General features: G+C 60.7%; 2 protein-coding genes across 44 annotated transcripts in view; one reads left to right on the plus strand and one right to left on the minus strand.

Moving 5' to 3' along the window:
* Positions 1-266: 266 nt before the first annotated feature.
* MYBPC3 (myosin binding protein C3) lies at positions 267-17,847 on the plus strand. The gene is made up of 34 exons (XM_054587138.1): positions 267-291; positions 1,407-1,673; positions 2,472-2,585; positions 2,665-2,757; positions 2,847-2,995; positions 3,762-3,879; positions 4,352-4,400; positions 4,572-4,601; positions 4,779-4,832; positions 5,526-5,546; positions 5,837-6,000; positions 6,715-6,847; positions 7,098-7,100; positions 7,215-7,339; positions 7,425-7,530; positions 7,629-7,795; positions 8,227-8,392; positions 9,125-9,231; positions 9,316-9,345; positions 10,265-10,404; positions 10,648-10,728; positions 11,324-11,483; positions 11,819-11,923; positions 12,027-12,215; positions 13,242-13,376; positions 13,567-13,734; positions 14,444-14,532; positions 14,662-14,857; positions 15,101-15,240; positions 15,486-15,645; positions 15,759-15,895; positions 16,192-16,378; positions 16,541-16,567; positions 17,837-17,847. The coding sequence occupies exons 1-34, from the start codon at positions 267-269 to the stop codon at positions 17,845-17,847; spliced, it is 3,846 nt and encodes a 1,281-aa protein (XP_054443113.1).
* Positions 17,848-18,740: 893 nt separating this feature from the next.
* Positions 18,741-26,723, minus strand: part of MADD (MAP kinase activating death domain) — a 39,590-nt gene continuing 31,607 nt past the window's right edge. For 27 of the 43 annotated variants that reach the window (XM_054586989.1, XM_054587023.1, XM_054587016.1 and 24 more), the window contains 6 exons: positions 24,125-24,289; positions 23,806-23,878; positions 23,562-23,668; positions 21,380-21,449; positions 19,479-19,525; positions 18,741-19,139 (listed from right to left, as the gene is read on the minus strand). In XM_054586989.1, the coding sequence (XP_054442964.1) occupies positions 19,035-19,139; positions 19,479-19,525; positions 21,380-21,449; positions 23,562-23,668; positions 23,806-23,878; positions 24,125-24,289 (567 nt within the window). In that variant the 3' untranslated portion in view covers positions 18,741-19,034. The remainder of the gene's footprint in view (positions 19,140-19,478; positions 19,526-21,379; positions 21,450-23,561; positions 23,669-23,805; positions 23,879-24,124; positions 24,290-26,723) is intronic. The other 16 variants (XM_054587026.1, XM_054587025.1, XM_054587032.1 and 13 more) reach the window with 1 other exon arrangement.

The raw sequence follows: 26,723 nt of genomic DNA on the forward strand, positions 1-26,723 counted from the left end.
CCTTGAGGACTGGGGGGGCAGAAGCCATCATATTGGGCGGGTGGGGGAAGGGCCAGGGGCCAGCCAGGAGCAACGCGGCCCCACCTTCTCCCGGAGAGCCCTTGCTCTCTGGAATTTGTCTATATTTAGCAGGTAGCTGGGAAGGAGGCAGATAAGGGGAGCCTGGGGAGGAGGAGGGCCCCTTATATAGTGGGGGGACGGGTCCCTGCTCAGATCCTCCGTGGGCGGCCTGTACCTGCTCGGTTCCTGGTTCGATGTCTCTCAAGATGCCCGAGCCGGGGAAGAAGCCAGGTAGCCCGGCCTGCGGCTGGGCTGCGCGTGGGGCGGGGAGGGCTGAGGGCGGCCGCGACGAGGTGGTAAGCCCAGGGTCCAGTTCTTGAGCAGGGTAGGGGGGCGGTGCTGTCTTCCTGAGTTCTTCTCTGACTCTCAGTTTCTCCTTCCTCTCCTTCTGAGGAGAGTGAGGGTACACCAGGGTGAGGGGGCACGGAGGGGAGACAGCCAAGGCAGGAGGCCCCCAGGGCCACTGCCCCACTCTCGGGACGCGGGGGGAACCCTTCCTTGCCCCGATCTCATCTCCTGCTGCGACAAGGTCAGGCCTAGTCTCCTTTTTGGGAAAAGGCCCCGCAGGTGAGTGTGGACCCGAACCAGGCTCACTGAACGCTCCTGGGCAAGTCCTTCCCCTTTCTGGGTCTCAGTTTCCCTGTCTGTACAAGGAGGGGCTGGGGCGGTTGTTTCCTACCTGTGAGGTTCTCGGTTTTAAGAGCCCTTGCCCCTGCGGCCCCCCACAGGGCGCGGCCCCACCCGCAGGGTGTGCAGACTCTGCTCTGGGAGACGAAGGTCAAGAGGGCCCTGAGCCCCAGCCAAGGGCAGAGAAAGTCACAGCCTTTCACAGGACCACAGGGTCCCAGTCCTGGCCTGTGTCCTCGGGGAGGCTGTACGGGGCAGGGACCCAGCCGCCAGCCCCCAGCACCCCCGCCAGCTTTATCTTGGTGGCTGGTTCTCAGCCCGAGGCCCTTAGAGGCCAAATTTAGCCACATCCAAGTAGACAGAGTACCCATTCCTTGCCAAGGACCCCAGATGGTGGAGGGGGGTGCGGAAGGGTGGCGCTGAGCTCATCACCGGTTTAGTCCAGGGATGCACTTAGCAAAAGTCTTGCGTGGAGATTAGGACCACAGCCCTGGCTCTCCCGCCCTCTGGCTGTGTGATGCTGGGAAGTCACTTAACCTGTCTGAGCCTTGGCGTTCTCACCTGAGAAATGGGCAAAACTACACCTACCCGATAGAGCCGTTAGGGCGTTAACTGAGGGGCTGCGTCAAAGGGATTAGCACCGTATTTACCAAGAGGGGCTGCAGGGGCGGGGTGCACGGGCAAGCCAGGGACCCCTGCCGCCTCTGTTGCACCCTCAGCCTCAGCCTTCAGCAAGAAGCCACGGTCCGTGGAAGTGGCCGCCGGCAGCCCTGCCGTGTTCGAGGCCGAGACAGAGCGGGCAGGGGTGAAGGTGCGCTGGCAGCGAGCGGGCAAGGACATCAGTGCCAGCGACAAGTTTGGCCTGGCAGCCGAGGGCACACGGCACACGCTGACAGTGAGGGACGTGGGCCCCGCCGACCAGGGGTCTTACGCAGTCATCGCTGGCTCGTCCAAGGTCAAGTTCGACCTCAAGGTCATAGAAGCAGGTAAGACCCTGGTCAGTCTTCCCCGAGGTTTGCCCTTCTGGGGCTTTGAGCAGGGGCAGCCCCACTGCCTCTCCATTGCCCAGGGCGTAGGAGGTGCTTTCCCACTTTCTGGCCTTTGCTTCGCCAGTGCCCTCTGCCAGGAAAGCCCCCCACTGTCTGAGAGAGCGAGACCTCTCTGAGTGTCCCTGTGTGGCTCCCTGGCCTGTTCCAGACACTGTGGAGGTGGGGGAAATTCAGAAATGAACAAGGCATAACGCAGCCCTGACACCGGACTCCCACACACAGCCTGCAGGTTGTGTGCCCCAGGGAAGCCCCAGGAGCTGAGGGCGTGGAGGGAGCCCAGCCTGGGGAGGGGAAGGAGGGATGGGCGTCCGGGCTGGTCAGAGCAGAGCCACCGGGACAAGAGCTCCGGTGGCCTGTGAGGGCGGGGGGAGGGTGAGACGCAGGCTGGCTCCCCAGCTCCTCAGAGGCGGTCCCGGGGGGCAGGAAGAGGGGGAGTTTTGGACTCTTCGCCCGACTGAGATGCACCATGGACAGTGGGTCCCTGGGTCTGACGCTCAGGAGACATGGGGCAGAGGAGAAGAGTGGGCACATGAGCTCCCCCAGGTGGTGTGTAGAAAGGGAGAGGATTTAGGGGAAAGACAGGGCCACGGGGGTGGGGGGAGCAAGGAAAAGAGAGGGACCAGGTGAAGCTCCGCACACGTATTCGATGAGTCTGCAAAGACTAAGAAGAGACGAGGGACAGGAGAGGCCTCTGATTAGAAGCTGCTCCAGGACCCCCTACTCGGTCCCCTGCAGAGAAGGCGGAGCCCGTGCCAGACCCAGCTCCTGCCCCTGTCGAGGCGCCTGGAGTTGCAGGAGAAGCGCCAGCCTCTGCCGCGGAGGTGGAAGGAGGCTCCCCGAGTCCCGAAGGTGAGAGGTGCTGGGCAGAGAGGGCCAGGGCCAGTGCGCGGGGCGTCCCAGGGCAGGTCTCAAAGGCCTCTGCTCGCAGGGTCAAGTTCAGCTGCCCCCAATGGCCCCGGTGCCCCCGAGGACCCCATCGGCCTCTTTGTGACCCGGCCACAGGATGGCGAGGTGACGGTGGGTGAGTGTGGGGCTACCGCGGCCAGGGCGGCGGGGGGAGGGAGGCAGCAGAGCATCCCCCGGGCCCAGACTGTCACCCCGCTCTTGCAGGTGGGAGCATCACCTTCTCAGCCCGCGTGGCCGGGGCCAGCCTCCTGAAACCGCCCGTGGTCAAGTGGTTCAAGGGCAAGTGGGTAGATCTGAGCAGCAAGGCGGGCCAGCACTTGCAGCTGCACGACAGCTATGACCGGGCCAGCAAGGTGGGTCTGCAGGGCAAGAGAATCTGGGGGAACTGGGGTTATGGGGACACGTGGAGGGGGGACGCAGAGAGCCCTGAGAGGCATTGGGACGTCATGAATGTGGAGGCGCACAGAGGATGCCAGGAAGGGGGGTGGGGAGCCAGGGAAGGGAGTCAGGGGGCCAGAGGCCCATGGGGAGGATGGGGAGGCTCCGCGGAGGGTTAGAGGGAGGCACGGGGGACCCGTGGGACAGGGGAACATGGGAACTTGGGGTCCCAGGGAACGCAGGAAGGCTAAGGAACATCGTAGAGCATGGCGGGGCACCGGCCAGTGGGGGTGTAAAGCCCCCGGATGGACGGGTATCAGAGCTGGAGGGGCCCCCAGTGGCCAACTAGGACAATTCATTATGCAGAGAAGGAAGCCAAAGCTTGGGAGGTTGCCGTTGCTGGTCTGAGGTCACACAGAGCCGGGCCTAGCACCTGCGCTTTGACACCAACCTCTGCTCCTTCCCCTCTCCTGTCGCCCTGGCCCGGGCGAGGGGCCTCTGGCAGGGCTGCCCGTGTTCAGGAGGGTGGGCTGAGATTTTTATTTTATCACCACCCCATGCCAGCACCTGGCAGTTGCCAGTCTTGGAGAAGAGTCTCCTTTTGCTGTATGTACAACCTGCACAGGTTAACTGCACCTTGAAGGGTGAGGAGGTTGGTGGCCACCAGCTGCCGCCAGTCTCCTTTAAGGGCAAAGGCCTCGGCTTCTGGCCCCCACCTCCCCAGACACCTCTGCCCCACAGGTCTACCTGTTTGAGCTGCACATCACAGACGCCCAGGCCAACCTTGCTGGAGGCTACCGCTGCGAGGTGTCCACCAAGGACAAATTTGACAGCTGCAACTTCAACCTCACCGTTCACGGTGAGGGTGCCCCTGGCGTCTGTCCCGAGCTCGGGCTCCCCATGGGTTCTGCCCCTGCGCCTACCTCCCCTTCCCAACGCTGAGGAGGAAGCCTCATCCTGGCCAGACAACTGCCGACCACGTGCCCTGTGCTCGCTGCTCACGCAGGGGCATGTGGGATCTCTGGAAACAGCTCCCGGGGCTGGGGTGCGGTGACGTCCAAATCCAGGGCTTGCCTAGGTCTCGGTTTGGTGTCCTGGTCCCCTGGTGCAGGGGAACAGGTGAAGGGCAGGTTGAGAGATGAATGTGGGAGCTCAACCTCATCAGAGGGATTGGGGACTAGAAGCTGCCCTTCCGGTACGTGGCTCAGGGTGTGGGTGGGGTCCCGGGACAGACACTCACTCTCAAGGGGTCATGGGTGGGCAGCTCTGTGATACTGGGATGGCCATCTCCGAAGTCCCCTTCCTTGTCTTATCTCCTTCTTTGAACCCAGAGGCTATTGGCCCTGTGGACCTAGACCTCCGATCAGCTTTCCGCCGCACGTGAGTGTCTGTCTCGCCTCAGGGCTGGGGGAGGCCAGCCTCGGGGTCCATGCTGTGAGGGAGGTGGGGCTCAGGGCTGGGGATGATGTGGGGGGTCAGGGATGACAACGGTGGGTACAGGGGAGAGCGAGCTGCCTTAGACAGCTGGGGAACTGGGTCTAATTCCCACAGGAGCCTGGCCGGAGGTAGTCGGCGGACCAGGTACCTCTAGCCCAGCCCTACTTGACCCATACACAGACCCTGGGGGTTGGAGGTGGGCAGGGAACCCCTATCTGCCCAGCGTCCCTTTCTCTCACTCTACCCCGACCCCCAAACGTCCCGGCTCCCAAGCCCCTCCTAGTCAGCCCGACTGCAGCCTCATGGGGTCCCTCTCCATAGCGACAGCCATGAGGACGCAGGGATTCTGGACTTCAGCTCGCTGCTGAAGAAGAGGTGAGCCCCCGCCGCCGCTGCTGCCGGGCACTTCACGCCGTGGCACTGCGGCTTCCCACTGCGTGGTCCTGAGCGGGTCGCAGCGCCGCTCTGAGCGGAGGTCCTTGTCTGTCAGGTGGGGCCGTCCTGGTGACGGGAGGAGTTAGGAGGACTCTGCAGATGTTATGTCCTGTGAACTAACACAGTAATAGCGTCCCCCACACCCACCCCACACAGGGGTCGGCGATAGCTCACATCAGTAGGCTCCAGGGACCCCGGGGAAGCTGGGAGAGGGCCCCGGAGCCGTGGGCATTGCCCATCCAGCCCGACCCAGCTGACTCACATCCTCTGTGTCCCCTTCCTCTCCCTCCCGGACCCTGCACTGCGGCCGACGCTGCTGCGGCCCAGAGAGTAAGCATCGGGAGTGGGTGCGCTGGGGGGGGGACCCCGCACCCGCCGCTGCTGCGGTTGGTGAGAGACGGGTGGGGCTGGTCATCGGGCAGACCTGAGCGAGACTCCCCAGTGGCTGCACCTCAGGGTCTCCTGACACCCACCCGCAAGGTGTGCCGGAGACCCTGCTGGGGCCGGTGCTGCGTCACACAAGTGCCCCTTAAATGAAGGGAGGAGGGGGGCCCATGGAGAGCAGTCCCAGGCCTTTGAGGGGAAGCAGCCCACGCCTCTGATGTGTCCCTTGCCTTTCTGTCCCACCTGGAGCAGCAGTTTCCGGACCCCGCGGTGAGTACCTGGTGAGGCCCCGCGGCCCCCCACCCGTCACCTCTAATTACACCAGGAGCCCCACCCTCGCTCCAGCCCCCATACCGAGCCTTGAGGCCCCTGGAACCCAAGAACTGGCTGCGGGCCCCTGCGGGCTCAAGCCGCCCCACAGAACGGAATAGGGAGGGGGCCGGGACAGCCACCGCCCCTCGGTCCTGGCCCCGGGAGGCCCGCCCCAGGGAGGCGGGCCGCCATCCTGGCCTGGCCGCGAGGCACCCCCTGAGGCCGCCCCCTGTGGACTGCGGGCACAGGGACTCCAAGCTGGAGGCCCCGGCCGAGGAGGACGTGTGGGAGATCCTGCGGCAGGCATCTCCCTCCGAATACGAGCGCATCGCCTTCCAGCATGGCGTCACCGACCTGCGGGGCATGCTCAAGAGGCTCAAGGGCATGAAGCGCGACGAGAAGAAAAGCACAGGTTGGCCCTCCCGCTTCGTGCCAATGCGGGGCGGGGGGCAGAGGTTGGCCACCCTACCCGCCCCCCCCCCCCACACGCACATGCACGCACGCACACAGAAAGAGTTCATCTCGGCCCAGGAAAGGAGGAGAGCGCAGCTTAACCCCCTCTTGTGCGGGACAAAAACAGGAGTGCCCAGGATAGCCCCTTCTCCATGCAGAAAAAGAGGAGGGCAAAGGTTAGACCAGAGAGACTGCAGGGGGAAGACGGAGCACAGGTTAGCTCTGCTGCCCAAGTGAAAATCAGGTGAATCCTTCTTCCCCACCCGTCCTGGAAAAGAAAAGAAGCCTGCGTAGTCCTCGCCACACCCATAAAGATAAAGGGGAGAAGCCAGTTTAGGTCAGAGACCCGCAGCTAGAAAAAGACCCCTTACCTTTTTTCCTGCCAAGCTGCTGTCTTTCTGGAAGCCCCTAACCCTGTCCCTGAGCTGAGCAGGTAGAGAGGACCCCAATGGAGACAGGAGAACAAAGAGAGAGACAAGGAGGCAATCGTCACATTGAGCACAGGGAGATAAAGAATCACAGTGGAGCCCCGGGGCGGGGGGCGGGGGGCGGGACCTGGCCCCCCACCCCCGCCACAGTCGCAGTGGGGTGCGAGCCTTCGGCGCCAGGGCCAATCTGGGGGTGGGTGGGGGCCGGGGTGGCAGGGTAGCAAGGGCTGAGGGCTGGTGCTCAGCCTTTCAGAAGAAGCTGCAGCCGGCCTACCAGGTGAGCAAAGGCCACAAGATCCGGCTGACAGTGGAGCTGGCCGACCCCGACGCCGAGGTCAAGTGGCTGAAGAACGGACAGGAGATCCAGATGAGCGGCAGGTGCAGCCAGGGGTGGGAGCAGGTTCTGGGGGTCTGGGGGCGTGGGGAGGGCGCCTTCAGGGGAGGGGGCTGCTTCCAGCCCTGCTCTCTCTCCACCTCCATCCGTGTTCTCTGTCTTCCCCCATTTTTCTCTCCCTGGGCCTAACTTCCCCTCTTTCTGTTTCTGCCCATCTGCGCTCCACGCTCTTCTTCTCTTGGTCTCGCTTCTTCCCACTGGGGGGACACGCCAATGGCCCCGTCCGTTCCACAGCAAGTAAGGCCCTGCTCCTGGGAGGCCTGGGGTGGGGCCGGGGGTTACGCCAGGTGGGGGCCCCAGGTGGCGAGCCCACAGCTCCCTCACCCCACTTCCGCGTCGGCCCCTGCCCAGGTACATCTTTGAGTCCAATGGCGCCAAGCGCACGCTGACCATCAGCCAGTGCTCGCTGGCGGACGACGCAGCCTACCAGTGCGTGGTGGGCGGCGAGAAGTGCAGCACCGAGCTCTTTGTCAAAGGTGGGCCTGGGACCCTGGGACCCTGAGACCCTGGAAGGGGAGGGCCGCAGAGGGGCCGTCTGTCACACTCTCCCTGCCTTGACAGAGCCCCCTGTGTTGATCACGAGGCCCCTGGAGGACCAGCTGGTGATGGTGGGACAGCGGGTGGAGTTTGAGTGCGAGGTGTCCGAGGAGGGGGCCCAGGTCAAATGGTGAGTTCAGGGGCGTGGGGGCAGGGGCAGGGGCAGGGCTGGGAGACGGGGGTGTCCCCCGAGGAGGCCATAGCACTTGCCGCCCACCTACCGGCCAGGCTGAAGGACGGGGTGGAACTGACTCGGGAAGAGACCTTCAAGTACCGGTTCAAGAAGGATGGCCGGAAACACCACCTGATCATCAACGAGGCGACGCTGGAGGACGCTGGGCACTACGCACTGCGTACCAGTGGGGGCCAGGCGCTGGCTGAGCTTATTGTGCAAGGTGAGGCCCACAGCGGCAGGTGGGCGCGCACAGGCTTTGGGGCCTTGGTCGGCTCCAGACCCCACCCCCGGCCAAGTACAGGAATCAGGCAAACCCAGGACTGAGGCCTGTGTGACCTTGGACAAGTCCCTTTGATAGCTTGAGCTTCACCTTTCTCATCTGTAAAATGGGGAAGCTGAGGTTGCCACCTCAAAGGGTAGTGGGAGGGTCAGGTGGGCCTGGTTAGCATCACCCACCCCCACACACACACACACACAGACACACACACACACAGACACACACACACACACTTGAGCTTCCTTCCGGTGCATGCACACATCACACTCACATACGCACATGTGTGTTTTTACATGCCCACGTGACCTCCATGGGATTTCATGCCCACACCCACACACACCGCCCCAGCTCACTGGCTCTGCTCTGCCCCCCAGAGAAAAAGCTGGAGGTGTATCAGAGCATCGCGGACCTGACGGTGGGCGCAAAGGACCAGGCTGTGTTCAAGTGTGAGGTGTCGGATGAGAACGTGCGGGGCGTGTGGCTGAAGAACGGGAAGGAGCTGGTGCCTGACAGCCGGATAAAGGTGTCCCACATTGGGCGGTGAGTGTGGAGGCCCGGCCCAGTGCAGCTGGGACACGCAGAGACAGAGAGAGAGTGAGATGGACAGATGGACAGAGAGACAGAGGCTGAGACAGAGACACACTATCTAAGACAGGAAGAAACAGAGACAGAAGGGTAGAGAAAGAGATGGAGACAGAGACAAAGATATAGGAATGGACAGAGACAGGGACAAAAAGATAGACACACAGACAGAGATGGGACAGAGACAGAAACAGAAAGTAAGAAAAAGAGATAGACACAGAGAGACAGAGAGCTACGAGGAGGAAGGAGCACACAGAGGAGGATCCACCAGAGACGAGATGAAGTACTGAGAGAGACAGATGGGACTCACAGCCACCAACCCACTCCCACCCCAGAGGTGACCAGTCAGGACAGGGTGCCATGGAGGGGAGGCAGGCTCTAGCAGGGGACCCCCACTCCCTCCACTTTCTTATTCACCTCCCGAGCATCTGGGCTGGCCCGTGCCGGGCCCAAGGTCGTGGAGATGAATGAGCACCCCCGTCCAGTCTCCAAGGGCCCAGCTAAGGGGACACCTCTACCCTGCCTACCCAGAGGAGCTGGGAAATTAAAAAATAAAGAAAGCACTTAAGACACCAGAAAGCCAGTGAGCCAAGATGGGGCAAGGGCCCCCGGGACCCTGGCTAAGGGTGTCCGGTAAGGCCAGGGGGCTGTGGCCCAGTGGGACCCTCTGAGCCTCCGCTGCCCCTGCAGGGTCCACAAACTGATCATCGACGATGTCACGCCTGCAGATGAGGCAGACTACAGCTTCGTGCCTCAGGGCTTTGCCTGCAACCTGTCTGCCAAGCTCCACTTCATGGGTGAGCTGCGCCTGGGGTGGGGGTGGGGCCCCGTCACTGGGCCTGCCTTTGCCCTGGTGCCACCCACTCTTCCTTCTCTTGCAGAGGTCAAGATCGACTTCGTTCCCCGGCAGGGTGAGTCTCGGGCCCCTGTGTGCCACCTCCCCGCACACACCCGCCTCCACTCACAGGCGGGGGAAGGACAAGGATCTGGGGACGGGACCTTGAGACGCAGCCCTGGCTCTGCAGCTCAGGACCACGGCCCCATTGCAATCTCCCTGAGCCTCAGCCTCCGCATCTCCAAAGTGGGGGTCCTTGCAGCGCTTCCTCCATGGGGTGGTAGGAAAGATGAGGTGAAATGGTGTGAACTGTCAATTGACAGCACAAATGTGAGATTTTATTAATTTTTTCTGGTTTTAGTAGTGTCTCTGTTACTTTTAGATAAACCTTTAAATGGGCACTTTAGAATCCTAACTTTAAGAGAGTAGTCAAGGCTGAGGAAAGCTCTGGGTTAGTGTTTTCCCATCTGGCTTCCCTTAAAATATGATACTCCATTTAGAAGAGTTCCATGGTGAAATAACTTTGGGAAACACAGAACGCTTGCCCCATGCCCCCTTTTGCATGGTGAAGAAGCATGCTTAACTTTGTTAAATCCAGGGTTCCCTAAATTATTTGGCCAGAGGAGTGGGTTGTTTTTTCCTTATCAGGCCATTGATATCCATGTACCTACCCCCAAACACACACCGCCCTGCCCCGCCCTGCCCCGCCCTGCCCCGCCGGCAACCCAGTTTGAGAAATGGTACGCTAGGCATCCTGATGTTAAAACCTCCCCGGGAACTTCCTGGGGTGATAGAATGTTCTAGATCTTGACAGGGTGGTGGTTACACCAGGGTATATATACATTTGTCAAAACTCTTCAAGCCATATGCTCAGATCTCAGCATCTTATCTTGTGTAAATTAACCTCAGTAATAAAACAATCTCTCAGTCTTCCCCTCTTTTGTGGGCCTTGGGCCCTTCGCTTTCTCTGACCTATGCTATGTCCCCACTCCCAGAACCTCCCAAGATCCACCTGGACTGCCCAGGCCGCAAACCGGACACCATCGTGGTCGTGGCTGGGAACAAGCTACGCCTGGACGTCCCTATTTCCGGGGACCCTGCTCCCACTGTGATCTGGCAGAAGGCCATCACCCAGGTACCGTGGGTCCCTCCTCCACTTCCTGTCTGTAAAAGGAATGTTTGGGACCAACGAGGGCTGGGACCTGCGTCCCATATGTGCCTTGCAGCGACCCCTGAGCGGGGGAATGCACAGGCTCCGCTGGCCAGAGGGTGGGTGGAAGAGGAGGCAGGCAAAGGAGAGACAGAGGCGCCGCTGGACAGGGTTCCCTCCAGGCTGAGCCAGCCACCTCCCCCTCCTTCCCTTCTGCTCTGTTCCCAGGGGGCAAATGTCCCGGCTGGGCCAGCGCCCGATGCCCCAGGAGATGCAGGTGCCAGGGATGAGTGGGTGTTTGAGAAGAAGGTGAGTGAGGCCGAAGGTGGGACCAGGCTCGTTTGCACGTGGTGCCCACGCTTGGCCCCTTGCACTGCTGCCCCAGGCGGGGCTTCCACGCACACACCACACACATGCGGCTGCAGTGTTTACAGCCTCCGCGTCGCCAGGAAGCCCTCCTGAGCTGGCCGGCACGTGCGCTTCCTTCCGGCCAGGCGGTGGGCTCCTCTGGCCCCTCCCAGGGGAGCTGGCTCTTCCTCCTCCGTGCACTGTTGGGCACCCCGCCCAGCTGAGGTCAGGGGGTCCTCGCAGTAGCTCTGTGAGGTCGTGGTGTTCCCATGTGGCAGACAAGGAAACCGAGGCACAGAGAGGATAAGTGATTGCCTGAGTTCCAGGGCAGAGCCAGAACCAGAGCCCAAGCCCCTGGTCCTGGCTCCTTGCCCCTGGCCAGTGCTCAGGAAAGGGTTTGGGACCAGTGGCTCCCATGGGTGCAGGTTCCACTCAGCCGGTGCCTCCCCCACAGACCCTGTGCTGAGCTCCTTTCCCACCTTGGGGCCGTTGGCCACTCCAGAGGCTGCAGAAGCTTCTAGGGTCCAACTTGGGCCCTCCTCTCCTCCCTCCCCAGCTGCTGTGCGACACCGAGGGCCGCGTCCGAGTGGAGACCACCAAGGACCGCAGCATCTTCACCGTCGAAGGGGCCGAGAAGGAAGACGAGGGTGTCTACACAGTGACCGTGAAGAACCCTGTGGGCGAGGACCAGGTCAACCTGACAGTCAAGGTCATCGGTGAGGCTGGCTGGCCGGGGTCCACGCAGGAATGCCAGAGGGGCGACCAGGGAGGGGCCGTCCTTTACTCATTTAGTCACTCAGCAAACACTGAAGGACAGGCTCTCAGATTCAGGGAGAGGACTGGGACTAGGACACGGGCAAACGCGGGCGGCGGGAGCCCGAGAGGGTTGACTGCCGGCTGGCCACGCGGTCAGAACTGCGTTCTAGAAGGGTTGCTTTGGCTCCCGGGGTGGTGGGGGCAGCCTGTAGCTGTTGGTTGGAGCGGTAAAGGGGCAAGCAACATCGACCCTGGGCCCCGGCGGGCTGACGTGGGCCCACACCTTCCCCCGCAGATGTGCCGGATGCCCCCGCGGCCCCCAAAATCAGCAACGTGGGCGAGGACTCCTGCACGGTGCAGTGGGAGCCGCCTGCCTACGACGGCGGGCAGCCAGTGCTGGGTGAGCGGAGGGCACCGAGGCAGGCGCGAGGGCCGGGGTGCGGCCGTGCGGGGGTGCGGGGCTGCCTGGGCCCCAGACCAGAGCTCCTGCTTCCGTCCATCAGGTTACATCCTGGAGCGCAAGAAGAAGAAGAGCTACAGGTGGATGCGGCTGAACTTCGACCTGCTGCGGGAGCTGAGCCACGAGGCGCGGCGCATGATCGAGGGCGTGGTGTACGAGATGCGCGTCTACGCAGTCAACGCCGTCGGCATGTCCAGGCCCAGCCCTGCCTCCCAGCCCTTCATGCCCGTGGGTGAGCCTGCCCCGCCCGGCACTGGGGCCCGGCAATCGCAGCTGCTCTGCGTGGGCGGCCACCACACCGGGCGTTGCGACCGCTGGTCTGTGCTCTGAAATCGGGGATACTCCTCTCCCCCTCACAGAGGAGGAAAGTGAGCCTCCCCGAAGTTAACAGTGACTTGCTCAAGGTCACCGAGCTGGTAGGGGGTGGAGCTGAGACTCACATCCCCTAATCGAGGCTCACCTTTCACAAGAGTAAAATGGGCGTAATGACATCTAGTACTTGAGAGCACTGGTGTGGGGTGAAATGAGACAATGCGGGCGGAGCCGCTGGCAGCTGCTCAGTCAGTGGTCAAACCCGACCCCTTCTACCACGGTTTGTCACGAGTGGGGCAGGGGAGAGCAGGGGGCGTCTGAGGGTCCGAGGAACGTCTGTCTGCGCGAAGGGCCCTGGGCCAGCAGAGGGAGGCTGGGCGGCCGAGCCAGCCCCACCTTCTCAGCAGCGCCCTCTGCAGCCCGCGCGTCCCCGAACGCTCCGTTTCCTCGTGAGGCTGGTGCAAGTGTGAAGGGCAGTACAGACGCCGTCCCTGCCGGGATGCGTGAGCCTCCGGGGGCGCCGGCTGAGGCAGGGGCAGGCGCCCCCTCCAGCCCGGGCGGGCAGCGTAGCTCGGGGAGATGGCAGGGAGGGGGCCTGTGGGAACAAAGGACCAGGCCTCTGTTTTAGGGGCTGACTTCCAGCTTGCTCAGCTCTAAGTCACCTTCATGTAATCCCAGGGAGGGAACTCCACGTTGCAGGCCAGTTTTTCCTTCAATTCCATTATAGCATTTTCTAGGCTATCAGACAGAAGGGGCTCCTTCTAACCTCTTTGTGTCCTTTGGGCATCTTTTCCCATATAGAACGCTCTCCCGTAATTATTTTTAGGCCTATCTAGAGACACGTCTTTTAATGGAGTCAGAATATTTCTTAAAGTGCTTGAAAGCCAGCCAAAGGGGAAGCCCCCCGCTGTGACTCAGGGCCCTCCCTGACCTCCCCTCTGCCCAGGCCCCCCCAGCGAGCCCACCCATCTGGCGGTGGAGGACGTCTCCGACACCACTGTGTCCCTCAAGTGGCGGCCGCCGGAGCGCGAGGGCGCTGGAGGCCTGGACGGCTACAGCGTGGAGTACTGCCAGGAGGGCTGTGAGTGTCCCCTGCCCAGCCCTGGGCCGCAGCCTGTCCCCTCCTCTGGGCTGCCCCCCGGGCCGGGGTACCGGCCCCGCTGCGAGGCCTGTCTGCCGTGGAGGCCCCAGACAGCCCGCAGAGGTAGGGCGGAGCGTGGGGGGCCGCTGCTGACCCTGCCCCGGTCTTGCCTCCCCGCCCGCCCCCGCAGGCTCAGAGTGGGTGCCGGCCCTGCAGGGGCTGACAGAGCGCACGTCGCTGCTGGTGAAGGACCTGCCCACGGGGGCCCGGCTGCTCTTCCGGGTGCGGGCACACAACGTGGCGGGGCCTGGAGCCCCCGTCACCACCAAGGAGCCTGTGACGGTGCAGGAGATACTGCGTGAGTGCCCCTGTGCAGTCACAAGACCTGCCACTGACACCCTGGCCCTTGGTGCCAGTGGAGGCAGGGACAGTCAGAGAGAAGCTGCGAGAGGGAGGAGCTAAACGCTGGGCAGGGGCAGGAGGGGCGGGAGCCTTTGACCACGGCCGGGGCGCAGGGCAAACCCATGCGGAAAGGGCCCTCCTGGCCTCCCATGTCAGCCCCGGTCAGAACAGGGAAAACAGAGGTCATTACGCCATCCTCTCGCAGCTCTGTCCTGTGAGTCTCTCAGCTCCCACAGGTAGATAGTGTCCGCTGGCTCAGGACTGAGAGCAAGGTCATTCAGGGTCAAATTGGCCCATGTGGGGTCCACTTTCCAACAAAGGATCCATTGTGTAAGGACTGGCTCTCCAAGTGGAAAGAAGCAGCAAACTGGGGTGGCAATGGCATGGGGCCTAGATTTGCATCCTGGCCTGGTGACCTCAAGCAAGTCACTCGCCCTCTGTGACCCCTGCCTCCTGCAGCAGTGTGGTGAGGCTCAGGGGCAGCAGGAGCTCTGTGAACCGTCCCGGCGGGATGAGGGGAGCTCCAGGAGGGGACAGCCCTGCAGGCAGCATTTTTGGTGGCTGCAGCGCTCAGGGCCCGGCCACAAGGGAGAGCGGGACCCTGGTGCCCCTCAGGCCTCGGGCTGCAGTTGGCTCTCGCTGAGCCACCCACTCTGCACCCACAGAGCGGCCCCGGCTCCAGGTGCCCAGGCACCTCCGCCAGACCATCCAGAGGCGGGTCGGGGAGCCCGTGAACATCCTCATTCCGTTCCAGGTAGGGCTGGACCCCTGCTCTGTCCTATGGGTGGATGTGCCTCAGGGCTCACCACATCCTGAGCCACACCTGGGCGGTGGCCAGCTCTCACGGGAGTCAGGCTTGGGGGTGAGCTGTCCCTCCCCACAGGGCAAGCCCCGGCCTCAGGTGACCTGGACCAAGGAGGGGCAGCCCTTGCAAGGCCAGGACGCGAACATCCGCAACAGCCCCACGGACACCATCCTCTTCATCCGGGCCGCTCACCGCGCCCACTCTGGCACCTACCAGGTGACTCTGCGCATCGAGAACATGGAGGACACTGCGACACTGGTCCTGCAGGTCGTCGGTGCGTGGCCCTGGGGCCTCCCTCTGAGCCCGTTTCTTTGCGGCCCCTGAGCTGGGCTGCCAGAGCCCAATGCCAAGGCCCCAGCCCATAGCGTCACGCCTTGCAGCCCGGGGCGCCTCCCCTGGGACACGCCCAGAGGCCGGCAGACAGTGGCAGCCAGGCCCTGGCCGGCAGGGCGGTTCCCTGCTCTCGCTCAGGCAGCGTCGGGAGGTGTGGTGTTCCACCTGGGTCTGTCTCCTGCAGACAAGCCAAGTCCCCCCCAGGACATTCAGATCACGGAGGCGTGGGGTTTCAATGTGGCCCTGGAGTGGAAGCCACCACAAGATGATGGCAACACAGAGCTCTCGGGGTACACAGTACAGAAAGCTGACGAGAAGACTATGGTGAGCCTGGGCCCCGGGCCGCTGCACCAGTCCCCTCCCCCCGCCCCCGCCCCCCTCCTTCCTAGGGCCTGGCGGAGCCTAGTCTCAGCTGCCCCTGGAATGGGCCTGCTTCTCACCCTCCCCCTATGATCTGCTTCCCTCCGCTGCTGGGGTGCAGACACCTGCGGTGCCCACGGGAGGCCCCTGGTAGGACGTAGGGCCAGCCCCCAGCCCCAGGGACCCCTCCCTTTCCTCCACATCCACAGGAGTGGTTCACGGTCTTGGAGCATTACCGCCGCACCCACTGTGTGGTGCCAGACCTTATCATTGGCAACAGCTACTACTTCCGGGTCTTCAGCCAAAACATGGTGGGGTCCAGTGACAAAGCTGCCACCACCAAAAAGCCTGTCCTCATCCCCAGGCCAGGTGCTGTACCCTCACTGCCACCCCTGGGGGAGCTGGGGCAGGGAGGCAGCGGGAGCTGGGAGGGGAGCCTGGCTTGGTGTGGCCCTGTTGGTACAAAGCCCTATCACCAACAGCCATCACATACGAGCCACCCAAGTACAAGGCCCTGGACTTCTCCGAGGCCCCAAGCTTCACCCGCCCCCTGGTGAACCGCTCGGTCATCGCTGGCTACAATGCTACGCTCTGCTGCGCCGTCCGGGGGAGCCCCAAGGTAGGGAAGTCAGTCCAGGCCCAGGCGGGCCCCCGCAGGGAGGCTCAGGGGCTCAGGAGCAGCCCTCTCGCCAGCCGGCGCCCCTCCCTGCTTCTCTCTGCCGCTGGGCCTCAGGGCCAGGTTCCTCCCCCAGAGCAGGGCCTCGGCACCCTCTGTCGGCCCTGTGCCCGGCCCGGGCCACAGTTTGGGACTCTGGTGAGTCCCCAGAGTAGAAACACAACTGCCAATCTCCCTCCATTCCTGCCAGGGCCTCTCAGCCTGAGACAGTCCCTTCCCTCCCATTCCCTGATTCTTAGCCCAAGATTTCCTGGTTCAAGAACGGCCTGGACCTGGGAAAAGACGCCCGCTTCCGCATGTTCTGCAAGCAGGGAGTGTTGACCCTGGAGATCAGAAAGCCCTGTCCTTTCGACGGGGGCATCTATGTCTGCAAGGCCACCAACCTGGAAGGCGAGGCACAGTGCGAGTGCCGCCTGGAGGTGCGAGGTGAGGAGCCCGCTGGGCCGTGGCCTGGGCGGTGGAGAGGGCAGGGCAGCGGCTGGAACTCTGCCACCCCGGCCCAAGCCGCTGCTCTGGCTGAAAAAGCAATGACCCTGACACCCCGCCCACACTGGCTTGTGCGCTCAGCTGCTTGGGCTGCTCCCCCAGCCTCCCGGGAAGATGCGGGTGGTGCCGGTAAGCACCGCACATTGTGTGGCACAGCCTCCTTCTCTCCTGCAGTGCCTCAGTGATCAGGCTGGCTCCTGGGGGATGGCCAGGTAAGCTCTCGGGACCACCCCCAAGAGCCAGGGCCCAGATCGGAGGCTGAGCTCTCAGTCAGTCCAGCTGTCTCACAAGGAAACCTGTACCACAGGTGACACCAGACGCCAGCCATGTGCCAGGAGCCTGGAGGGAGCGGGACAAACCTCCTTCCTGCTGTTGGATGTGTGCGCGCGAGTGTGCACCTCGGGCTGGCGGGGGAGGCCTCAGCGGGGCAATGTAGTGATGGGGAGCAGGCGGGGGGCCACTACATGGACCGACCTGTTGGAGCCCCCGTCAGCAGCATTCAGATCTTCAGGGCAAAAAGCAAAATGGGCTCAGAAAATGATGCTCGTGGGTGGTCTTTCGGGCCTGCCATGTTTTTTCAGTGTGTAAGGACAATAAAAGATCAGTGCAGCCACAGAAAGCTGGCTCTTCCTGTCCAACGGGTGTTTTTTCACACAAAGCACAGGGAAACTTAGCTTAGCTTCAGAGTGAACTGAGGTCAGGGTGGAATTCTAAATTGAGGAAAACTTAATACTGGAAGGAAGTTCAGTCTTTCCCCACAGCACGCTCTTCAAATGAGGAAACTGAGGGGCCGTGACAGAGAAAGTGTATCAGCAACAGAGCCCGCAAACCAAGGCTCTCCTGTTTGGTCCCATGTGCTCAGTGCCGCCTCATTCTGGTGACCCATGGTCACAGCAGGCCAGATGGAGCTGCGCCGGGCTGCTTCGGCGTCTCAGTGGGCACAAGCCCACTGCCTACGCGTCCCCGCATCCGCCGGGAGGGAGCGATCCTGTCCAGTGCAAGACCCTGGGGACCAGGAAGACGGAGGGACACAGGCCTACTCTGCTCCTCCTTCCCCAAGGGCGGCGGCGGGGGCGGGGCCCACATCTGATCGCCAGTGTCCTTCTGCGAGGAGGAGGCCAGCAGGTCTCAGAGGTGCCTGACAGTGTAAACGGTCCTTCCTGCCCAGGGAGTAGGAGGTTTTTCCTTGGCATAAGAAACTCCATGAAGGCGGTTCCCAGGGTTGCTTGTCAGCATTCTACCCAACCCAAGACATTTCTGGCCAGGGTTCTGGAGCTCTGGGCCCCAGGTCCTGGCTTCCACTCTCTGGGTCACACCTGCAGGGGGCACTGAGAGCTGGGACCCTATCCTTGCATTTTCCTTCTCCTTCTCCTCTAAGTTTGTGGCTGCCCCCTCTAGTGGTCAATTGACAGCACAGCAGCCCTCTGTGGGCCCTGGGGCGCCGCAGGGAAGCGGCCCCCTCCCACAACCTGTCCCTGGGAGCCCAGGAAGCCTGGCAGGAGCCGCGCTGGGCCCGAGCTCGGGAGGCAGCGGCTGCGACATGCCAGGGCTCAGATGGGCGTGAGCTCGTCTCCCTGCTTCCTTCAGGCCAGAGGCGCCTTTGCGGCGTCCAGGGTCAGCCTTCCTCAGGTTCAGGCTGAGAGGAGGCATCACTTACTGCCAGGAGCCCAAGGAGAGTTAAGGACATTTATTTCACATTCACATGTCTGTACATTTTCTATAAATAATATGGAGCTGAAATAAATATGTACAACCATCTCTTGCCCACTCTCAGGCCACCTCTCCCTGCTGGCACCCAGTGCCAGGAGGTGCTTCCTGGAGCCACCTATGTATGCTGAGCTTGGCCTTTTCCTGCCCCTTCGGCTTCTGGGCACGGCAGCCAGGGGTCCCTGGGGGGGCTCCTGCCCGAGGCAGACAGACCACAGGGAGGCAGCTGCCCCGCGGCAGGGCTGGAGGCCCCGGTAGGCAGCAGCACGGCCTGGGGCCCGTGGGAGGTAGCTGCCAGCTTAGCGAGTGCGAGAGGAAGCAGGGAGGTCGCCACTCACTCTGCTGCCCCTTGACCCTCCCTCCTCGGAGGGGTCAGGCCTCAAGCTTCCCTTGCTCCCCAGAGTGCGAGTGCTCCAGGCGCCCGGCTGTAAGGTCAAAATGCCAAGGACAAGGAACCACAACACCAATGTCTCAAGGACACGCAGCAGTGGACTCTCACGGGCCTATACTCAGAGTTCTTAGAAGCCAGTGGCCCACCAAACAGACACACACACACACACACACACACACACAGACACTCTCTCTCCCTCTCCCTCTCCCTCTCTCTCTCTCTCTCTCTCTCTCTCTCTCTCTCTCGAGCCCTGAGGGAACAGTAGGCTGGTCTTCTGGGAGTGAAGAGGATGAAGGTGGAAGAGAGTAGCTCATCCCTGATGGACACACTAAAGACACACTGACAGGGACACGTAACTGGGAACCAACTAAGCCACGGCGAGGGGCTTGCAGAGAGCACACGCGCATCGTCCACTTCTCGTCAGAGCAGCATCGTGCAGTTGGGAACAGCGAGAGGCAAGGGGCGTCCCCCGGGCTGGGGCAGCCGTAACCCCCTCCATCAGCTAGAGACGGGCCGGGGTGGGGTTCTGAGATCTTCCTCACTGCTACGAACTGCAGCCACGTAGGAGAAGAGACACAGCACGGAGTAGCAGATCTCATGGGCCTAGAGGGGGGAGAAAAGCAGGCAGATCAACACCCCTGCGATCCTCGCACCTCCGCACGTGGAGATCGACCAGGTGGGAAGCTCCTGCCCTAGCATGGGCCGGGGCCTCAGCCGGGCCTCGGAGCTGGCCGGCGGGACAGGGCGCTAGCATGTCTCTCTCTCTCAGGGCTGACGGCTTGTTTCAGCTTCAGGGGAATCTTTGGCATCTGGACCAAATTCGCCTCTCCGATCAGTCCTAATCGCCCCTCGCCCTGTGCTCAGTGGGCCCACCCCGCTTCCGTCCGAAGGCCCCAGGAGCCCTTTGCAGACTGGCCCCTGAGGGTCGGGTGGCACACTCACCATTGGTGTCTTGTACTTGTGGCTCACCACTTCTTTAATTTCAGGAACTAAAACCGGACGGGCAAGAGACAAAACAGAAAGTTCAAAACTAAGAGCAATAGTGCCATGCTCCCCCAGGCGGCAGCGCCTGGCACCAGGGTCCCCTTCCCCTCCATGGCTTCTCCCATTGGCTGCAGCGGAGGCTACGACAGCTTCTGTCCAGCCCCTGCGGCGTGAGAGGACGCCTCCCAGACACCGTCCTCTGGGGTCGGGGGTAGCTCCCTGCTGGATGGCTGTGACCCCACCCGCTTCTGCGGGAGCCGGTCAATCTCTCACCAGCCTGGCCGCTGCTACTGTCCAGCTCCTGAGCAGCACAGGCGGGTGTTCCCCATTTGGGCCGGGGGTGGGGGCAGTGGTCAAGCCTGTGCCTCACCTGGCCTGAGACCTCACCCCTGTGACCAGCCCGAAGCCCAGGTCGTGTTAAGCACAGTTCCCTGCCCTCCCCGCCCCTAGACAGAGGGCCCTGAGGCCAGACGAAGAAGTGGCGTGACACTAAACCCACCAGACTCGCACGTTTCCTTCCCTGAGGGGCAGGGGAGGCCCCAGCCCGCCTGTGTGAGGGAGAGCGTCAGAGGGCTCTGGAGCAGACACACCGAGCAGGAGAGACCGGCAGGCACAGCACCCGGGAGGAGGTGACAGGGAGCATCAGGCAAAATACACACATGTCCACAGCCCAAATGCAAGACTAAGAGTCAGCCCTGCCCCAGCCATGCGGGGCTTCTGCTTGGCCAGAGGAAGGAGTGAGGCCCAGGGCTCCAGCGGTCATCACGGCCCCGGGGGTGGGAGAAGAGGGGCTCCCCCTGGGGGCCCGACAGGCAGGATGAGAGTTGGCCACATCTCCTCCTGACCTGGGAGGTAAATTCGGGGACCCAGGGTTCACAGGGAATAAACTCATCAAAGGTGGAGCGAGAAGCCCAGGTCCTCTCCTGAGTCGGAAGATTCCCCCAAATATCCCTCTGGCAGAAGAGAGAGGGAGCACACGAGAAAACTCAGAATCAGTGAGCCAGCGCGGCGGGCGGGGGGAGGGAGCGGGGGGTGGGGGGAGATTGGGAAGGAAGAGGGGTCGGGGGAGAAGGGAAGAGACTTGGCATTGTGAGCGGCTGGGCGGGTTGAAGGGAGTCCGCCCCACCCACTGCAGGGCCCAAGGCAGGGGCTGGGGAGAGGCAGTACCAGCCGAGCGAAGTCACTTTACCTGCTGGAGAACGAAGGTTTTCATAGCAGCGATGAGGGGCACAGAAGAATGAAGCACAAACACAGCAGGAACTCAAAGCCCCAGGGTGAGAACCCACTACACTGCGTGTGAGCGCCTGGCTGCGGGGAGGCTGGCTCCCAGCTTCCAGCTACACCTGCCCGCCTGCCTCTGAGGCCCGCTAGGCTGCTCTGCCCTCTACGGTGAGTCCGCCTGGCCCACCACATGCTGCTCCTCTAGCACAAAGGCTCCGCGGACCCCGGGCCCTGGAGCGGCACCAGGGTCGCCCTGGGCTCCTAGGAAGATCGTAGCAGGCGACATGAACACAGCAGAGCACGGGGGCTGCCCGTCTGCTCTGCCCCAGAACTGTCTGACCACTGCCTGGCCCAAACAAGGAAACTTGGTGCCAGCTCAGTGAGCCTGTACAGCGCCACCTCTAAACTCTGACCCCGTCTAGGGCCACTCGCTCTTTCGCGACCCACTCCCTGGCCCCGCTGTCTCTCTTTTCTCGCTCTCTTTCTCTCACCTCAGGGCTCTCTTTCCTTCCCTATCGCTCCGGCCCCTCTAGGCCTCTCTGCAGTGCTTCTCCCTGACTCTAGTCCCTCCTCTGGAGCTCCGAGGTTTGAGTTACTGCCATGTGAGTCCAGACCTAAGAGCAAAATAGTGTAATTACCAAATTCCTCCAGGACAAAGACGCCTCGGACTGTATTGCACTTTTTAATGTGATTCAGCTCTATGAAAACCTGCAAGAGAGGGAGGGGGGGGTCAGGCCCAGAGGCTCCCCCTTGTCCCAGAGCCCATTCTCCCAGCTCTCGCCCCACCCACACACAGAAAACCTATTTCCCAAAGGGAGGACAGAAGAATCCACACACACGCAACTCAAAGCACTAAGAAGCGAAGAAGGCAGAAAGGGCATGTACCTTCCGCTCCTGGCCGGAGGAGAAAGCATGGGAGAGAAATGAAGGCGTTAGTTGTAATGGTCAAACCCAACCCGAAGGCCCCTCTGCTGGCTTGGGCTGCCTGCCCACGCCCTGGGGCCAGGGCGGCGCCTGTGGGCCACTGTGCCCCAGGGGTCCCCCCACGCAGCCCATCAGCTCTCTACCCTTCCATGCATCCTCCTCCGGCGCAGAGGGCTGGCACGGGTGCAAAGCTCCCCCAGACTGTCCTTGGGGCGGACGCGTGGCTATCTTCCTTGGAACAGGATCCAGGCTCTCCCAAGAAGCACGAGGTGAGGAAAACCACAGCTACCACTCATGAGCACCTACTGGGAGTTCTCCAAATGCTATTTGCCATCCTTCCATCTTTGTGGCACAGTACAGAGTCCTACCCTCACTTATAGATGGGGAAACTGAGGATCAGAAAGTTTATTTGCCCGTGAATAATGAAGCTGGGCTCCGAATGCAGGTCAGTCCTGACTCCAAAGACCATGCTTTTCCCATGTGTGAGCCCAACTGCGCAAGTCCCTCGGAGGGTCCCCGGCTTCCTCAACTCCAACTGGCTGCTGTGGGGCAGAAGGTGACCCCACGGCCAGCCCCTCATTGTCAGTCAGGGGTGGTTTCCCCTCTCTGTGGGATCTCTCTTCGGGGGCAAAGCCTGAAACTCCAGACCGGCCCATGCGTGCTTTGTAACAGACGTTAGGTCCGTCCAGAGGGGCTGCAGACCGAGGGTGGGAGCGGAAGAGGGCACATGGGTGCTAAGGAGACCTTGTCTTCAGAAGGTGAGGCAGCAGGGGGACCACAGCACTAAAATGGGGTAATATGCCTGCTCCCCAAGAAGTGCAAGCACCTGCATGGTCCAGAAAGGTACTTAGGCAAACCCTTCTTTGGGCTGCATATACTGTTGTAAGTATACTGTTGGAAATGTTAATGTTGTAACAGTAAATATACTACTGAAAATACACTGCCCGGACCCCTCGGGCAGCTGTTTGCCATCGCAGCAGAGATGCCCGCTAGACTCCTGAGGGAGAACTAGAACGGTCAGTGGAGGGAGGAGGCCCGGAGTCCGGATGTCCCCTTCCCCGGGCATCTGCTGCCTGGCGGGGCTGCGGTGCCACATGCACTCAGATCGGGCTCCAAGCCTGGGGTGGGGGGCGGGGGGGGGGGCGGGGGACCAGTGCATCAGGGACAGGGCAGGAAAGGCACTTGTGTGAAGTGTCAGAACTAGGAGAGGACCTGAGAGGATGCGCTGGCCTCAGAAAGGAATTAGCTTAAATGTCCACTGAGAGAAAAAGTAACATTGAGTTAAACGACCAAGAGCAGGAAAAAAATCAGGTCCTATGTGGAATCACAATGAGGGAAAGATGTCTCCCAGAGTGTTCCCCAGTCAGAAGAAGGGGCATAGGGCCTGTGGAGCAGGGACAGAGCGGGGACACTTGGAGGAAGGAAAAGACTAGGAAGAAGAATCAGCCGGAGAAAAAAGCAACCACACATTCCAGATGGGACAGATACAAGCTACTCACGCACACACACGAGATCAGCTGGTCTAGACTCTCAGAGCAACACCACCAAGCAAAAGCACACCCCGGGGACAGGAAAGGCAGACACTGGGCGAGGAAGGGCTGAGGGAGACGCTCCCACTCACACTGCGCCCAGTCTCATGAGTAACGACGGAGGCTCCCTCCGCCCCGGGCTCCCACATAACCTCCCAGCTGCCCCTCCAAGGTGCTCGTCAGCGTCGCCGTGCCCTCCCCTCTGGCCTCTCCCTCTGCTCCAGCTGTTCCGGCTGCTCCGGCTCCCCTGCTAGCCTCAGAGGCCTTGTCTCACGCTCCCTGGGAAAGCACCGGGGACCTCAACACTGACCCTTATTGCAGATGGAACAACAGGGCTAGGAAGCCTCGAGCTGCTGCCTGCACCTACCTGGTTGTGCATGAACTTGAGATTGATCCCTTCTAGGGTGACCTGCAGCAGGCCACCCTCACCAGTCTTCATGTCCTGCACGGGGAACTCGCCGCCCAGTTCAGGCCCTGTGGTGAGGGAGGGTGTTATCAGCTCACTGGGAGGTGGGGACTCCCCAGGCCTGATTTCCTTGCCTGGCCTCTGACACTCATGAGGACTGATCGAAATAAACGGAAGGCACTCGCTCAGCGAGTTCTCCTCTCACCGGGTTTGATGCTTTGCTGGCGGGCGGCAGCGCGCTCCATGCTGTCCTTCACACAGTAGTACAGCTCCCGACACTACGGCACAGGGAGGGGGCGGGGGCGGGGGCGGGGGAGAGAGCTGCCCATCAGGCAAGCCTTCCAGAATTCCCGCCCCTGCCTCCCCAGTGGCTGCCCAAGGCCTGGGCCGAGGCCGGCCTTCAGAGACAGCTTCACATATCCCACCCGGCAGCCACAGGCAAAAGTGGGGCCCCAGACACAGACTTTGGAATTTTAGCTTTCACACAAGAAGCTCAACACTTTGCCCTCAACGCCCACGGGTACCTTCTTGGTATAGAATTTGTTGAGCTGGGTCTCAGAGCCGTTTCTGCGCCACAAGCACAGCACCTTGGTCTTGGGACAGTAGGTCATGTTGATGAGCTTCTCATACCACCAGCGCTCGTACACCGTCCCAATGTTACTGCGCAACACCACGCAGTCGTCGCACACCTGCGGGGTGCACGGAGCAGCTCAGCGGCTTCTGCCGCAGCGAGCCTCTCGCATCCCAGGCCACACACACTGCTGGGACAGCTACACCTGGGAGCACCCCCGTGGTGGGCTTCTCTGACTTATGCTCACAGTCCTGCCTTAGATCGAGACACAAACACTGAACTGCTGGACATTTTGTCCACTAGAAGGTTTACTGAAAGAAGACAAGTCGCTGAGAGGAACCCTTAAGTAGGAGGGAGGCTCCCTCTTCACTTCCATCCATGTTTATTACCTCTAACATGCTCTGGATTTAAAGTGCTCAGAGGACAGCTCAAGCCTGCGTTTACAGCCTCAGGTGTTGCCTCTGTTGGTGAGCACAAGGCAAGGGGATCGTGGCAGACTTAACCAAGGAGGGAAAATGGAACTAACACATTTCTAATCCTGGCTCAGCCTAGTTCTTCACAAATCTTTAAAAAAATTAATTATGCAAGTGGCATATGGACAATGCTTATTGCCAAAAAATTACACAATACACAATGCTATAAATGAAAAAGCAAAGTCCTCCCTCACATTCTCTTCTTGTTCGACTGTCTCCCTCAAGTAAAGGTGTCTGTCTAATGGTTCTGACTACTGTGCGAGACACAGCAGCACAAAGGTTAAGAGTACAGGGCTAGGACCAGACTGCCTGGGTGTAGAGTCCAGCTGTACCACCAGGAGCAAGTTAATCTGCGCCTACATTTCCCTCTGTGTAAAAACTTCATAGAGTTATTGTGAAGATTAAATAAGTTAATGTGCATAAATTGCTTAGAACAAAGCCAGGCACATAGAAAGTACCCTAGCATTAGCTGCTATAACAGCAATATAATTATGACACAAGAAATATTGATTGAGGACTTCCAGTCAAGATGGTGGCGTAGGCACACATGGCTCGCCTCTTCATATAATCACATCAAAACTGCAAGTAAAACATAGAATAACCATCACTAAAAACCTTCAGAAATCGAGCTGAATGGAAGTCTGACAACTATGGAATTAAAGAAACCACATCCATCCAGACTGACAGGAGGGGCGCAAACGTGGAATGAGCTGGTTCCTCATCCACGTGTGGTAGATAAAAATTCAAGAGAGAGTGAGAGTGAGGAGTCCTGGGAGTGAGGAGTCCTAGCCCCACACCAGGCCCCCTGGCCCAAGGTTCCAGTGCCAGGTACAAAAGTCCCCACAATTTCTGGCTGCAAAGGTCAGTGGGGATTGAGTGGTGGAAGAATCTTCTAGAGCCCCAAGCAGCTTCTCTTAAAGAACCCACACATGGACTTATTCAGACTCACTCCTTCTGAGCTCCAGCACCAGGGTATTATCAGCTTGAAAGGCACCAGTGGCATAAAGAGAGAAACTGAGGTGTCTGGCATCAAGGCAAGCAGAGGGCATTGTCCCTTTTCAGGACCTTCCCTCCACAGAGCTTGCGGGCTGGTGCCGTATCTGAGACTCCATCAGCCTGGCTAACACTATTTGACCCACCTGGGAGAGCCCCAGAGATCCTGCCCCACCCAACTTACAGGCCCACCTAAGCTGCTTTTCCATATGAATGGACTGGTCTTGGTATATGCCTCACAACTTCCTAAATCCACTCAAAAAGCAACAGCTGGCCTCAGTGAGCCCCAGGCCTGGCTCTAGCAGCAGCCAGCCTAGATTCAAAGCTTGGCTTAGCATGGGAATTTCCAAGCCCAGCACAACTAGCAGCCATCTCAGATTGCTTTATAGCTCAGGCAGGGTGCCCTGGGCAAAACACAGTGGGAGCTGACCTTGGCCTGCACTACCCAGGAAGCCCCAGGGCCAGCACACCCCATGGACAGCCATGGACCATGCAGGAGGACCACCACCCTGCCCCTGTACAGCTGATCCTCCGCAGAGGGTGGAGGTTGGTAGTAAGTGGTCACAGCCAGTCCTTACAGCTGACTGGCCTGGATAAATCCCTCCTATTGACCTGCTAACAGCAACCAAGGCTCATCTACAAGAGGAGGGTGTACAAAGAGCGTACCTCTAATACTCAGCTTGGGTGAAAGGGAGGCTGTGCCCCTGGATCCTGCAGGATACCTACCCCATTAGGCCACACTGCCAAATCAAGAGTCAACGCAGCTCTAACTAATACATAGAAACAAACACAGGGAAGTTGCCAAAATGAGGAGACAAAGAAACATTGCCGAAATGAAAGAATGGATCAAAACTCCAGAAAAAGAACCAAACAAAATGGAGATAAGCAATCCATCAGATGCAGAGTTCAAAGCACTGTTTACAAGGATGCTCAAGGAACTTAGCGAGGACCTCAGCAGCATAAAAAAGATCCAGTTAGAAATGAAGGATACACTAACTGAAATAAAGAACAATTTACAGGGAAACAACAGTAGAGCGGATGAAGCCAAGAATCACATCAATGATTTGGAACATAAGGAAACAAAAA

The sequence above is a fragment of the Pteronotus mesoamericanus genome, unplaced genomic scaffold (genome assembly GCF_021234165.1).
Source record: "Pteronotus mesoamericanus isolate MK-2021 breed Mesoamerican mustached bat unplaced genomic scaffold, CSHL_Meso_final scaffold_1066, whole genome shotgun sequence".
Taxonomy (NCBI): domain Eukaryota; kingdom Metazoa; phylum Chordata; class Mammalia; order Chiroptera; family Mormoopidae; genus Pteronotus; species Pteronotus mesoamericanus.